Source organism: Centruroides sculpturatus, unplaced genomic scaffold, assembly GCF_000671375.1.
Source record: "Centruroides sculpturatus isolate CEXI.00-Female unplaced genomic scaffold, Cexi_2.0 scaffold112, whole genome shotgun sequence".
In the NCBI taxonomy this organism is placed as follows: Eukaryota; Metazoa; Arthropoda; class Arachnida; order Scorpiones; family Buthidae; genus Centruroides; species Centruroides sculpturatus.
In genome coordinates this window covers 599447-616690 of record NW_019384367.1, presented here as the reverse complement: position 1 = coordinate 616690, position 17244 = coordinate 599447, and the positions used below count along the sequence as shown (strand labels likewise).

At 28.9% G+C, this 17244-nt stretch overlaps 1 protein-coding gene across 1 annotated transcript in view; it reads left to right on the top strand.

The window, feature by feature from the left end:
• LOC111612919 overlaps positions 1-15584 on the top strand; it is a 41076-nt gene extending 25492 nt beyond the window's left edge. Inside the window, exons 16-18 of the mRNA XM_023354213.1 lie at positions 3229-3366; positions 11429-11562; positions 15209-15584. Of these exons, the coding sequence (XP_023209981.1) occupies positions 3229-3366; positions 11429-11562; positions 15209-15304 (368 nt within the window). The 3' untranslated portion in view covers positions 15305-15584. The remainder of the gene's footprint in view (positions 1-3228; positions 3367-11428; positions 11563-15208) is intronic.
• Positions 15585-17244: the final 1660 nt, after the last annotated feature.

Sequence of the window (17244 nt, the reverse complement as noted above, 5' to 3'; positions counted from 1 at the left end):
ATTCTATCACCTGAAATAATTCAATTTATTCATACAATAGGATATTCAATAAAATCCAGAACCAATCCATTCCATTTGGTATACATTTATGCATTAATAAATTTAATATACAGGTATACCTCGTTTTACATTGGTAATTTGTTCCAGGAGCGGTGACTTAAGTTGAATTTACTTACTCTGAATTTACTTGTCACTAGGCTAAACTACAAATAACCATTCCCAGTTCTGTATTTTTATTTAAATGCATTTTTAATAATATATGGTTAATAAGAATCTATTTTAAGCTTACAAACAAATAAATTTTAGTTTTTAATATAGTACAGAAAAAAAGTAATCTAAATTTACAAATGCATGTATGTACTGTACATACTTGTAAATATACATGTTTACAATTTGGTGATGTTTACAGTACATTGTGGATTTGTGAGGACCCAAATGGGGTCCGAAAGGAGACCATTAACGACTTTTTAAATGAGTCAAGTTTCGTAGTGCGAAAGAGCAAACTTAAAGATCGGATTTAAACAATGAACCTTTTGTCTTGTTAAAAGATTTTAAACAATAGATAAAGTCGAAGAAAACGAGGTTGGAGAGGAGTCGTGTTCAAACGCAACGTTGAACTCTCCCGCGCCCTTCCTGGAGTTTCGAATTGTCACCATGTGACGAAGAGAGACCAATGGAGAGGCAACCATGGTGGAAAAATCGATAAAACCGCGTTTTCGGGAACTTTACGAGGTCTTGGGTTTTGATGTGTAGTGCTCACCTGTCGGGATTTGGTGCTCCCGACCGAGACACAACGAAGGCTTTTTCGACGACTTAGGAACTGGTTTCGCCAACCCATCCACTCCAGAATTGCTGAGGTTCGACTTGTCAAATCTCAAAATCAATCGTTCTCTGCGTCCACAGTGCCGAAAGCTCCCCAGGGACAGATTGAACATTCGAACTTTCTGATTTTTGGGAACTGTTACAGAAACCCATCATGGGATAGGCTCTTGCCGACTTATTGGATTGTTGTAAGAACGATTTATGTATATTATTAAATGGTTTTATATGATAAACCTGTCTCGGTGAGTCATTCCGCACCCACACAACAGTATTGACCGCTCGGCTGTCGAAAACACCTCATTTCTAATCGGCTGACCTCACAGATTCTTTATTTGTAAATGTTGTTTGCTCTAAGACAATCATCTTATAAAATAAGATGATTTTGTAAGGTTAAATAACAAATACAGTTATTAAAATTATTTTGCGATAGTAGAAAATAAACTAATTTATGTTAAATTTACCAATATCGAGTGGCGCTGTCAACAATGCCAAACAGTAGCTATTGGAACTACTGTACCATGTAAAATGCCAATATTGAGTGCTTAAAAACCACTAAAATAAAATGACAACACAGAGTCACAGATGTTTTCATGTTTTGTTCTCTAGGATTTATGATGATTATATTAACATTTAATGTAAATGTATGTATTTTAATATGATTTTATGTGCTTTTAACACTTTTCTAATGATATTACAATATCAATATTTGTGGTGGACAGACGTAAAGTTGAATAAAATGACTTAAAGTTGATTTTTATTTTTCCATATATTTTTTTTGACAAACAACATATAATTGAGAATGACTTAACTCAAAACTATATAACCAGAGGTATACCTGTACACATCTTACTTGCTAAACATCAATAACTTTTGAATTCCAATTGCATATTATATTACAGAGGTGGCCAACCTGCGGCTCGCGAGCCACATGCGGCTCTTTGAAGGATTATTTGTGGCTCTCGATAAATGTACCCGAGTTCCCTTTTCATTTTTGTGTTATTATATTTTAAAAAACTATTATCGTTCCGTATGTGTTTCAAAATGTCTTTTAAATTACTAACAACAAATATGAAAAACTAAGTGCAACGTTGTAACAAATTTCATTTCCGTCCAAGTTAAGAATAATATGACTCATCAAAAACTGCGCGAACGAACATAAACAGTGGTGTAATCGTCCGTTATTGACCGACTCCAGACCGATTTTGAATTTGTAAACTGTCATTGCAACGGACAGTTGACATTGTGCTCTGGAGGAAACAATTTGTATCACTCTTGCTATGGATATAATTTGTAATCTGGAATTTTTTGCATACCTTTTTTATACGTATTTAATTGCGGCTCGCGAAAAATTTCAAATTTTGAAAAATGGCTCGGACTATCAAGGAGCTTGGCCACCCTGGTTATATTATAATGAAAAAGGAACAGATTACATACTAAAGCTATATCTTTTCTCACAATAAATTTTTTATTCATTTTACTTACATGTGAGATATTTCTACATCTGTTTATCAGTTATTACAATTATGCTTTTCTCTCTATTTTTAGGATCTGCTTTATAGTATATAAAAAATTATGTATTTATACATTTTAAATTAATTTAGAGTTTGCAATGATATATATTCTTTAAAGAACAAAACTATTTAAATATTCAAATTATTTTCAATTCAATTCAATTTCAAGATTATTTTAAAAATTTTCTTTAAAGAATTAAATGAATTTACTGAAGGCATGGAAATAAAGTATTCTCTATATCTGTGGGGATAGGTTTCAAGCTTCTGTAAATGCTTGAAACCATGAATAACAACAAACTGATGCTGGATAGTTGAGCTTAACTGCCAGTGAAATGATTCAGCAAAGCACTCTGAGAACATATCTGGATGAACCAAAAACCCCAGAAATTTTTTAGGGGTCTGTTCTGAATATGTCAATAGATTAATTGATTACCCTGGCCAAACTCACAATGGACTTGATTAGAAGGGCTTCTTAGTACCCACAGGGTAAGGGAGTTAAAAAAACACACCAAACCCTATATAATATACTTTTTTAACATACATATCCATGATACATTGTAATGTAAATTTAAAAATTATAAAGCCACATTAAGCAAAATAAGTTATATAAAGCAAACTGAGTCACAGATGAACTGTAGACTACCTATGACTGTCCACTTTTTATTCTGTAGATGAGATAGATGCATGCCATAATATTTTGTTTGTCAGATAACCAGATGTAAAAGATATGCAATACATGAAAATGTTCTTTCTCCTGGATAAATATCATAAAATGTAAATTTAAAGTTGTTAGAAAAATATTAGTTGAAAATCTTATAAAACTAAATCAAAATTATTCTACAGTTTAAAATATATAAATTAATTGTACTTATTAATATTCCTATCTGATTTTCAGGTTCTAAACATATTCCATTGAGTGCACAAATTAAATATTTGAAAACTTCTGAAAAACCAAAGCCAACTGCAAAATTCAATGTTGAAGATCAGAAAAATACTCCTAAAAAGGTCATTGCAAATTCAAATAAATCTGCAGGTATTTGTTAATTCATTTATAAAGTAACTTTTTGAATAATGCAAATTTATATAAATGAAAATTATAAACAGTTTTGATTTTAGAATAAAGAGAAATTTGAAACAGCCAAATTTTTAAGAATAATAAAATATAAACGTATCATATTTTCACTCAGATAATCCATGGGTTAGCTATTAAATTGGTAATTTAAAATCAGGTTCAGCTTATCTAATGGTGTAAATCATCTGTCAATTTTGCAATTTATTCTGAATTAAACATTTCTTTAAATATGTTCTTTTCATTTCTCCAAAATCACTAAAAGCATCTTTAGAAAATGTAAAAAATCTTTTGTACACTGAAACATTTTAAAAATATTTGTACATTTCCTTTGAATAACACGTACAAATAGTTGTTTAAAAATTAATCTTCAATCTTGCTTTGTACCTATTTCTTTCTATTTAAGTTTTTAATCTTTTCAGTGTAAATTTTATTTACTAGTATTGATAATAAGCTTTTGGACCAGCAATTAGTATCAACATTTTCAATACTTATATAGTTAAGGGGATTTTATTTGAAATATTTCATTTATTCAAATAAATTCCAATTTTTTGTTTCCTTAAAGAAGTATTTTGCATTACTTTGTCTATTTTTCCATTTTTATTATTTTATAATTGAATCTACAATAAACTACTAATGGAAGTGAAACAGAACTAAAATGAAAAAGAAAAAAAAGAACAGAATGCTTGAGATGAAAATACTTTCAAAATATCATATTGGTTAAATTCCATGTTTTTAATACCACTTTAGAAATGCAGGATATGCAGGCTACAAAAAAGTTTTATTTCAATTTTAGCAATTTTTTAAAACTTGTAAGTTATCTGCATGAAAATAGTCATTTGATAGAGTTTATGAAAAACAATTAATTTTCCTATATTTCTTAACTGAAGAGAGCATAGAGAAACTAAATGCATTTTAAAGTTAATAAATCATAGAATGACATACAAATTAATCAGTTGAAATATAATGGAAAACTTTTTCAAAATGAAGAGAAAATAAGTAATATTTTTGCTGTTCACTATAGACCGATGGGAAGTTTTGTCACATCAACATTAAAAACTAATTCTTTCTCACATTCCTCTTTTTTTTTTTTTATTTGTGGTTTTAGGCCCCTTACCGCTCAAGGAGCACAAAGAGGCCAATCTCACATTCCTCTTTATGTGGTATGGTCAATTCTTTTGTTTTGGATGAAACTTCTCCTAAAGAGATTTTTGATTATATTATGAGTTTCTGGACATTGATAACTTAAATACATTTATTCTAAGACAAATAGCAGATATTATTGCATTACCATTATCTTATTTAATTAATAAATCCTTCAAGTGTGGCAGATTTCCAGAGAAGCTCAAACACAATCTTGTAATACCAATATTTAAAAATAAAGGATCTAAACAGGACTTGGGAGAGCTATCGTCCGATTACTATCATTTGGAGTATAACTAAAATAATTGAAATAGCTTTCTATAAAAGATTTTTTTAGATTTGTTAATAAAGATAATACAGTGGTACCTCAGGATACGAAATTAATCCGTTCCGAAACTGAGATCGTATCATGAAAATGTCATAAGGTGAATCATTTTTCCCCATACAATTACATGTAAAACCAAATAATTCGTTCCAACACGAAAAACACACTCAAATTAAAGCTAAGTTGTACATTAAAAAAAATAACTGTAGTAAGGAAAACACTGAAAAATGCATTTTATAGTTGTAAATGTATAAATAACCATAATAGAATAATAATTGATTAAAAAAAATGCAGCTATATTTGCACTTTACCTTTGAGGATAGACGACGGTGGAGGTGCAAACTGGTGGCGGAAGAGTGGGAGAAGGGAAATGATACTAAAACTTAACTAACATAACATAAGCTATACTAATATTATAAAGAGGTAATGTTTGTAAACAGGTAATCTCCAAAACTACTCATCCGATTTCAAAAATTCTTTCACCAATATTTAGAATGGAACTTCAGGGTGGACATGGGCTGTATATTATTCCGTTAAACATTTATATAAATTAAAAGATATCATCTAGGTTAAGATTTTTATGTCCAACATATGGCACTACAAGTACGACGCCCTAAGTTTGCTTTTCTGTGAGGCATTACGCTTTTCTGTGAAAATGAACTAAAGCAGATCATCTTCTACCTATCTGTATAAATAAAAATGTAATGTTCGTTTGTTCCTACCGATTCCTTTTAAATTTTGACACAACGCTGCATTCGAATACGCATGTGTTTTTATGTAATATACATGTCGAAATTCAGCCCCACTGAAGGGAGATGGTTAGGATTAAGGCTTACGGTAAAGAACTCTGCTTCTATTTATACTATTTTAGATGTGGGTTTTTGCGTTTTTGATTGTGTTTTAATAGGGTACGTCAAGAGAATGTACACTAAGAAGAAATTTTTCGAAAAATTCTCCCCCAAGGGGGAAGTGTTATAAATTTATAATAGATACATTTTGAGCCACAACAACGCTTGGCAGGGTCTGCTAGTGTAACAATAACTTAGAAAAGATTAAAAAATTAGTGTTGTTTTATATATATTTTTAAAATTTTTATTCAACTGCTTTTTGCTTTCTTTCCTTCACTTCCACTGGATAGAGGTCACTTGGTAAAATATCTATCCAAAGAGGTTTGGCTTTGCCTACTTTTTAAAATGTTTCTAAAATGACTTAGGCAAATGTCATTACTCCAAGAAGCAATACAGCCAGTGTAAACCTTGTCAGGATGTTTCTTTTCAATAAAATCAGTCACTTTCTGATAATACCTCAAGATTTCCTTTATCGAGCGAGATCCTTCCACGATGAAACAAACACGCGGACTGAGACCGAAGTGAATAAAAAATGGCACTGCGAACTAATGTAACATTGTATGGTGAGTTTTTGTTCGTATCGTGGAGCAAAAATATGTTCGAATTTCATGTCTTATCCTGAAAATTTCGTATACTGGAGCGTTCGTATCCTGAGGTACCACTGTATATCTAATAGCCAGTATGGTTTTAAAAGTGAGGCCTCTACAATTGAGGCATTAACTCATCTTAAACAATATATTATTGACGGTCTCAATAATTCAAATGTAGTAGCAGCAGTGTTTATCAACCTGAATAAGGCTTTTGATAGTGTAGATATCAAGATATTAAAACAAAAATTGTTTAAAGTCGGATTGAGAGGAGTGCCATTGGAGTGGCTGATATCCTATTTATCAAATCATATGTACTACATTAATGTAAAAAATTCAATATCTAAACCTTTTCAAGTGAATAAAGGTGTCCCACAGGGATCCATTCTAGGCCCTTTACTTTTAATATTTACATAAATTATATTATAGAAACTATTTCCGAAAATAATTATATATTGTATGCAGATGATATTGTTATAACCTATGCAGATTGTAATCGTCAATTAATTGAAAATAATATAAATTTATTGCTGGCTAAATTAAGTAAATATGTGGCAAATAATAACTTTAGAACAAATGAGAATAAAACAAAGTTTATTTGTTTGTCAAATAAAAACAAAAAAGTCAATTTAGATGATATACAAGTAAGAATTAATAATAAACATATTCAAAGAGTTAATAATGTAAAATATTTGGGTATTGAAATTGATGATAAATTACGATGGAACAATCATATAAATAATCTAACACTGTCTTTATCTAGATTTATTGAAATATTGAAAAGAATAATGAGTTACATATATTTTCAGTTACATATATTTTGAGACTGTTTTGCATTTATACGCTAGTATGGAACCCAAACTTCGATATGGTATTTTCGTATGGGGTACAGCTTCTTCTTTTGTATTGAATAGGTTGCAAGTCACACAAAACAACTTTATTAGATTATACAAGTTACCTTATAATTCTTCTGTCACTCTTATTATAACCAGACCAATATTGACAAATTAAAAGTTTTATATAAAAAACAAGTTCTTTTAGACAGCTTTAAACTAATAAAGGCTGGTTGGCAGGAAAGAATCTTATATAAGTGATGAGTTAAATAAACACTCTAGGCCCTCTAACTACAACTATCAATGGAAAAATAATTTGATTCTACCAAAAGTTAAGCACTGTTTTGGCTGAGACGCATCAATCTACCAATTCATATATAACTGGAATGCTTTAAAAGAAAAATATAACGATTGAGAACTTATGGGCAATTTAAACAAGTTGTTAAAAAATTGAACTGTGTTTAGTTTTGTGTATTTTTTCTTTTTGCTGTTTTTTTTTTTTTTTGTTTTGTTGATTGTTTATCTTTTGTATATATATATTTTTTTGATACTTGGAAAAGGCCAATGGCCATAGTGTTGTTTAATTAAAATAAATAAATAAAAATAATTGTAAAAAAAATGTAAAGAAAAAATTCTGATTCTTCTATTGTATTGATATCTGTTTGCCTGGTGAAAAAGTTAAAAGGTTAATTTGAAAGAAACATTATGCAACTCTCTACCCTAACTTTTAGTCAGATATGGAAAAGTATTAAGAAAACAATTATTTATAGTTATTAGTTTTGCTAATAGTATTTTGAATTTTATACATGATATTGGTAGGAATAGAAAATCATTTACTATGCATAACTAGGACCTCTTTATACCACAAAAGTATCAATACTGGTATCATGAATACTTTTAAAGTATTAATCCAGCCAGTATTGGCATCAGGTATTGAAACTAGAAATCTTGTCAGCTGTGACTATTCAGACTGTGGCTTTATTTTGAAATGTTTTGTGTAATTGAAACTTTTAATTTTAACATAAATAACATGCTTTATTCTAATAACTAAGTTAATAGTAAGTTAGTTATTATTAACAAATTATTAAAACTGATTTCTAATATAAACTAAATGTTACCAATATTGGTTGATTTGAGATTTTATTATATTTTAAGTTTTTCGAAGAATTGATGAATTATTTATAACTTAAATAATAATCTGAATTCTAAGCATTGACTCCTGACTGATAAATGAATGAATTATAACAAAATACGAAAATATTTTAAAAAATTAATAAATATATAATAAATTTTCTTTCGTTTAAATAAAAAAACTAAAATAAATTTAAAATGCAGGAGTTGGAGTCGACACATTTTTTCAGACTTCAACTCCACAGCCCTGACCAAAAGTAGTATAAGATTTGGTTTTGGTTTTGACCCAAACTGACTTTAAAATTCAAATTTGGTTTCAGTTTTAGATTCAGCTGCAAAATCCAATTTCAGTTGGATCTTACCTGTCTGTGAAAAATGTAACAGTACTGGATCTGATATCCAAGGAAAAGTCAGAATTGGTATTGGACCAAAAGTATAGAGTACAAAAAGTAATCTGTATTGAAGGAAAGTATCAATATAGTAATAGTATCAACACTATCAGGATGTCCTTATGCATAACCATTAAGAATTTTACTAAATATTTTATATTATTCAAATATTTATAGCCATCAAGTATTTTATAGTATTCTTCAAATTAATCATTATATGTTGATAAGTTTAAGAGATATTTAATAAATATTATTTCATTACTTTTTAATAAATCTGTAAAATTGCCAAGTTGTGCTCTCAAGTCAGAACAGAAGAGAGGTGCCAATTCGTATGTGGGTGTGATAGACACCAAGTCAGACTCAACAGTTACAAAAGAAAATTGTCCTAATTTATTTAAACACAAAATAAAGCTTAAAGCAATAATATTCTTGGATCAGCAGGTGAAGACTGTAAATCTTCATGTTCTTTTTTCTAAGGAGAGATAGTCCACAGAAGGATCCTTCAGTGTCCTCTTTTGAGTTGGCTGCCCTGAGGTGTTGTTGTGAGGAAATTTGTTGAGAAGATGAGAAGATCAGTCCAGGTTGAGTTGAGGATGAAGTAAGATGTTATACTAGAAGAAATTGGAGAGAGAAGCTCTATTGTCCTTGAACTTCAGAGGTTTTATCATTTTCTGTCCCTGATCACCCATTTTGATTAGTTATCTTTTCTCATCCTCACTTTCTAAGTGGTCATCACTAAGAGTAATGAGATCTCAACCCAGATTGTGGGATGAGTCAAAATCAACATTTAATTTTAAGCTGTAATGAAATTTAATGAGGAATGTTAGTATTCTTGCATTAAAATAAAATATGAAAATATTTGTTTATTTTAATATTAGAGTAATTAGAATCTAATATTAATATCTAATATAAATAATCTAATATTAATATTAATAGAAATCTAATATTAGAATACATAAATTATATATAATTTATGTATTCTAATTATTCTTAAAAAGAATAATATGTATACATTATTCTTAAAAAAATGATTAGTTAAAAAGATTTCCATCTGACTAGGTATGTTCTGGCATAATTTTAAAAATATATAAAATAAAAATACTCTCCATGCTATTTTAGTTTTCGCTAACATCCAATCTGTTATTGACTATGCATTACCCATATGAGCTTCAGCCTCTCCATCAGTGTTAAATAAACTTCATTTAGAACATAACAAACTTTTGCATCTGCCATCTAATGATATTCCATGAATTCATCTTAGACTTTCCAGTTTAACCAAACATATTGAATATTTTGATCAGATTTATACCTATTTAAAAATTTTAATGACCTACCCCTTCTCACTATAGTTACCGTATATCTGAGCAGATAAGACGAGGTATAAATTTTCATCAAATATCTGTCCTATAAAATAAGTCAAACTATCAACGGCCTATGAATTTAGTTTAGATCAGTGATCATCATCTGGATAATAATACTGCATAGCATATACAGAATTATGTCCTATTCATAATTTTTCGAATGAACAAATTTTATTTTCTTGCATCTGACATTACTGCCTTGTGATTATTGCAAACATTTGCACTGATTTGGGCATTTGGGTAATGACCTTGACTATTCACAAAAATGTATGGGCTATTTAAATACATTGATGAGTGATTTGTTTGATTTTATAATGGTTTTAATTTATATAAATTTCAATCTAATTTTTTTTGGTATCTGTCCTATAAGACGACCCTGGATTTTGGGGCCTTTTTTTTATGATTTAACTATCGTCTTATCTGCACAGATATACAGTGCATTCCTCTACTTTCATTTAATACCAGATTGTCTTCTTTTATTTATATACCATACTGTCTCCTTAATGTAAAGATTACATCATTTTTCTATTGTCAGCAGAATCTGTTACTAAAATTAAAGATAAACTATAAACTTGATTTCTCTAAATTTCTGTAAAAGAATTCTTTATTCTAAATAATATCTATTGTTTCATGTATTTTTATCTGTTTTTTTATTGGTGTTGTAGTGGTGGTGGCATTTATTGTGTTTGAGACATTTTCAGATTTAATGTTAAAAATAAAACTAAAAATAATTTTACATATTGCAAAACAGACCTTTTCTTGGATTAGGAATAGCATAATAAATTCACTTTGTAATATCACTTTATTCAAGTGATATAATTCAATGATAGTAATTGTTAAATTATATTAGTTTTTAGTACTTTGTTATATAAATAAATTTTTCTCTACAGTAAAAAGTGAATTAAAGATTCAAATTTTAAATAATTTATTTTTGAGTAAAGAAATGTAAATTTTTATAAATAATTAAATAAATTTTTTAAAGATATTTATATTTTTATATGTACTTTTATGTAGTAATATTTAATTTTAAAATTATTATTTCATGGAAAATGAAAAATATTAAATATTTGATTTTTTTAGATTCTTTTCTGACTAAAATCAGATTTGATTAAAAACAGAAAACATACATACATATATATATATGTTTTCTGTTTTTAATATATATATATATAACTTGTTCTTGTTCTGTCTTGAACTAATAGATACATGGGTTCAGCCAGGCCCACAATATGTTTAAGTATGGTACTCTACATGATATATATTTGGGTCAAACTAACCATGACAGTTTCTGAGAAATTTGATCTTTCCATTCAAACTTGGGTCTCCAGAACTCCAGAATGACAGCACAGTTTGTTATTTGGTTGTTATAGTGTGTATAAAATATATTTATTATATTTCTTAATTTTCAGGTATTGTTATTGAAGATAAAAATCAAAGTATTACATCAAAAAATGATAAATCTGGTAGCAGTGATAATTTAAGTTTATGGTCTGTTCCTGAAGATATAAAGCAAATTCTATATGGCTCTAACTGTGAAAATGTGGTAAGTTAAATCAATTTTGAATGATATTTCAGAGTACATTTTGGAATTAATAAAACTTATTTTGTTAAATTTTCAGTTTTAACTTTTTAGTACAGTTTATTATTTATTTTGTTTCACAATCAAAATTTAACTTATTTGTAAATAATGAGTTTTAGATATAAAATTATTTTCAAACTAAAAATATCAAATACATACATATGTACATATTGCCAAATACGTACATACACTATATTATTCTTTACAGTAGGCTTTCCACTAGTTGTTGGAATACTGCTACTGGAATTTTCTTATATTCTGTCCTCCTGTAGCATACTGAACAGTAAGCAGTAGTCAGCCAGTAAGTCTGATAAGTACCATTGCTTGAGTTCATCCCAAAGATGTTCATTTGTGTTAAGGTCTTGGTTTTGGCCAACTAATCACTGACACCTGCTTACCTCAAACAATGGCTCTATGGACCTTGCTTTGTGAGCAAGGTCCATAGAGCCATTATTGAACCATTATACAATGGATTATTGTACTGATACAAAAAAGAGCCTATTCCAAACTGTAGCCACAGTATGGGAAGCACAGAGATGTCCAAAATAGCTTGATAGGCATCAGAATTTAAAGATCCAGACACAAGAACCAGTGGGTTAGCCCATACCAAGATCCTACAGACTGTTAGGCTGCCACCTCCCCATTTTACAGTTAAAACAACACATTATAGCAGGTAGTATTTGTCAGGTGTCTATTGTGTCTAGACTCATCTATCACGATGCCAGATCATGTAACAATCTATCACTCCACAGCTCTCTCTTCCATTGTTCAATAATGATGATGTTTTCAGTCTAAATAACAGTATGCATTTGCAACTGTAATCTGTGGTTTATGAGCTGTAGCACAACTATGAGAGCCAAGGATAAACACAACTCAGCAAATTGTCTTATTACTAGCATCAGTTCCTGAATTCATATAAAATTCCTCTGTGACAGTTTGCGGGGATGACTGATGATTTTTCTTTACTGTACACTTGAGAGTTTGACCAACTGATAAGCTCTGATTATCATGCTCTGTTCAGAGTTACTTAACTCTTTTCTTCAACTCATTTTCTAATTTTGATTTAAAGGAATGTCTACCGCTATTTCAACTGCACCTTTATTTATAATGTTGGAGATGGATATTTGCATACTACAGCTCAAACATATGGAAGTATGGGGTATCCAAACACTTGAGAATACAGTGTATATATTGGGTTGAGTCATAAATAAGTTTGGTTTTCTAAACTGAAATTTATTTCCCAATAAAATGTGCAACAATAGACTTTAATCTAATACATATTCACAGTCATTATTGATGACTTCTTGACATTTTTTTGGTAACTGTCAATTCCCCTTGAATAAAATTCTGGTAGTTTTGAATCAAAAAACTCCTGACCTGTCATTATTTTGTAATTGATGCCTTATAAAGCATTTTGCAGTGCCTGGAAAAGATGAAAATCTGTTAGTGTCAGGTCTGGTGAATCTGGTGGATGAGGCAAAACAGACCAGCCAAACTCCAAAACTTTTTCTTGTGTAATCTTTGCTGTGTGTGGCCTTGTATTGTCATACAATAAGATTTTTTTTCTGTTAACAAGTGCAGGACACTTTTCTTGAAGTTTTAGCTAAAACTGCTCTAACTGTTGAATATATACATTTGCAGTAATTTATTGTGTGGCAACAACTTGAAATGGATAATTCCTTGACAATCCCACTATATACATAACAAAATTTTTCTTCCATGCACACTGAGCTTGGGGTCCAGTTGAGGCCAATCATCATTGTCAACCCATTGTCTTTTTTAAATGACATTTTGTATGTGATCCACTTTTCATTACTCATAACAATTTTAGCCAAAAGACTCCTCTTTATTCCAAGAAAACAAGGGAGTAGCTATTAATCTTCTGTCAGGCCTTATTCTGTTCACTGAAGTTATGCAGAACCCAAATTCTCAGCTTGCTCACTATTCCTAGTTTTTGGAGGTGATGATTGATGGCTGATTGGGATGTGTGCTCCTCTGCTAACTCCCTTGTTGTTTGCCATGGGTTCTGCTCAGTAAGGATTTTTAAAACATTAAATCAAATTTTGACCATAATTTTTTGGTCAGTACAAAATAATCCTTTTTTTTAATAATCCAGCTAGACACAGATGGTCAACAACTTAAAAACCGACGAAATGACATTAAAAAATACGTACAGTATACAATTGATGCTGACCTTTTCTTGGAGGATCCGATGTCAACTACACAGCATTAAAAATTCTTCACAATGTCACTCATGTACAAATCAGTTGTATTTATATACATTGCAAACCTCTGGTGGAAAACTAAGAGAGCATTGTAATTAACATATATACATGAATAACAAAGTTTCAAGGATAAATTTTTTTGATTAAATCAATTTTTGACCATACAAATAATTTTTGGTCAGTACAAAATAATCCTTTTTTTTAATAATCCAGCTAGAGACCGATGGATTATTTAAAAAAAAAAGAAAGAATTATTTTGTACTGACCCAAAATTATTTGTATGGTCAAAATTTGATTTAATCAAAAAAATTTATCCTTGGAACTTTGATGATGATGTTTAAAAGGTTAACAAAGTCTGAGAAGCAGCCTGGTCTTTCTTCATCTTTTACGGACAAATCACCAGAACAGAATTTAGTAAATCAGTTTTGAATTGTTCTGTCTAAAATTACTCTACTGCCATAGACATTCCAAATCTTTTTTGTCATTTCTGTAGCGTTATTACTGAGTTCAAACTTACACAACATGATATGGCATATATGTGCACCTTTAAATGTTTCATTTTAAATGAATTCAAAAACAATGTTTTATTACATTATTCATGCTTTAGTATTAAAATTTACATTTAGGGATTATTTTCTAATAGTCATTAATTAATTAATAAAACTCAGTTGAAGGGATAGATCATTTAGCAAGTATTTGACAGTCATTTACACCTAGCTGTAAACCAAACTTATTTATGACTCAATCCAATATATTCCAAGCATCAGGCATTAAGAGGACCTTCATTCTCATCTTGATTCTGAGTAGACCCATAATGCAACAATGGCAAGGACAGAATTCAATATATCCTTAGTCAAACAACACATGAAAAAGTTCTAAGGTTATGGTCTGGTCTGGACTCAAATCCATATCCCTCATAGCATAAGGCAGAAGTCTTTGTTTGACAGCCAAATGATAGACACAGTATAGCCATATTGAAATTATGATTTATGCATATTTTAAAAAAATATTTTGTTAATGTTTAAATCTAAAATCTTAAAAAATTTTAAAGATCATGTAACAAGCTTTTCGAGCTACATAATAGTTTTGATAAATTTTTAAAAAACACATTTCAAAACTTTTTATTTTTAAAAAATATAAAAATTTTAATGTAACTAAAAAGTTCATTAGTTTCTGTGAAGTTTCTATAAAGTAACAAAATAGCAATAAACTTTTTGAAGATTAGATTTTGTCTGAAAAATATTCAATAATATTTGTACATTATGTACAGTATACTAATGCCTTTTATTAATCAATCAGTCATTACTTATTATTTTATTTCTTATAAAATCAATTATAATTTGTTCTTTATTATGATATAAATATTTAAAAATTTTCAATAATAGGAATTGAGCTACACAAGCAAAGAAGAAATTTCAAGTTTAATTGAAGATGAAATAAGTATTAAAAGTGATATATCTTCTTTAAATGAAAAGTATTGAATGCCATATTTATTTTATAGAATTGCCAAATCATTATATTTTTTAAAATATTGACTAAAAATATTATTGCACAATATTAAATATATTTTGTCATACAGATTTATTCTTAAACTGTTTTTACCAAAGCTTTTAGCACAATTTTTATGTATGTTGTTATTGTTTGATTGCATATTGATGTATATTGTTCCCTATATTATGAATACTGTTAGGCAGCTTGTATACATTTGTTTTTAATCATCTCTGTTAATTTTATGTATATAATAAAATTAAATTTGTCTAATATTTTTTAAACAATTTATTTTTATGCATTTTAGAATAATTATCATGCCCTTTATATATATGTGAAAGGTTTATTTTTTAGCGTGTGAATAATTTTACTGATACTAATTTTAATTTTAAAACTTCGACATTATCATGTTTTGTGAAAAATTTTAAATGTAAAAGAAAAGTTGAGTAAGCCTATAATTGTACAATATAATCCAGATATGGATCTAGGAAATGATTCTTGAGAAAAATAACAGGTTATTTTCAGTACTTTGATTACAGACAAAAACATGCTAAAGATTTTGTAACGTAGTAATTAATATCAAATTTTCACAATTTTTTCTGTAAATCTGTATATACCATTGTAATTCTCAAAAAAAGTATCCATAAAATTTCCTAGTTTAAAATTAGCATATGATATTAAGAATTAAAATTACTCCAAATAATTTAATAAACTAGATATACAATGGAAACAAACATTTCAGTTTTATTTTTTTTTTATGATTGAAAATAAGGACTATTATGGAAACGTCTTCAGTTAGAGATAATTATCAGAAAATTATAAACTATTGTTATATAAATTTAACTTTAATGGTGATAATAAATAAATTATAATCTCTAATATTTTACTTGTGTTCTATCAAACATTAAATGAGGCTATGTAACAATAGTCAAAGTATAGCTGGCTAGCCACTTGGCTCTTGATCTTGGTATTATGTTAGCAATATGGATGGTGCAATATATTTGACCATTTGGAGATTCTGAGTGTAAAGATTTGATAACATTACTATACTCTTTTTTCCTATTGTTGGAATAGCAGTGTTTCTTCGATTGTCATGTTATGGAATAGTGCTAAATTGTTGAATGCAAGCCTGTGATCAGTGGGTCACACAGCAACCTGCATACTCCAAACATTCAAGATACACACATTGAATGTTTAGAAAGTTAAGTTTAGTAATCAGATTTTTATAAATTATAAAAAAAAAATATTTGATAGATTTTAAAACTGCATATACTGTTTAGTGTAAAAGCAGGGTCCTAAAGCTGTCGTGAAAAGCCTTAAAGGCCACTAATTATGAACTTTAGATAGAAAAGTTATCATTAGAGATAAACAAGAAGAGATTTCCCATTAAAGGAAATATGTATTAACCTTATAATCACATTATTATTTTCTTTTCAGTTATATAAAGTTTATTGTTTGTTGATAGGGATTGAAAGATAACAAAAATTATAAATTTTACTTTATTTATCCTTTCAATTACTCAAATTAAATATCTTTTACTCAATTTGAAGTTAATAAATTTTAAATTCAATTTTGATCCACTGTCCGAAAAAGGTTTGCCATTATTGTTATAAGAGATAAATCACATTACATTAAAATTTACGTGACAAATACATTTAATTTGACTGAAAACAACCAAGATATAATATTATTATAGTATCATTTAACATCAGTGTTTTGATATATATGTAGGGTTGCCGACTGGGTGGGATTGTCGGGTTGGTCGAGGTGTTGAGAAAGTCGTATGTGGGTGTGATTTAGACATTGAGACAGGCTTACCATTTACACTTTGAACTCGTTTAATAAAATAAAATTTTTGTTAACTTCGTCTTTACGATATTCCTTTGGTTAGTTGGTTGGTGGAGATAGTCCAGAGAAATTCGAAAGTCACTGT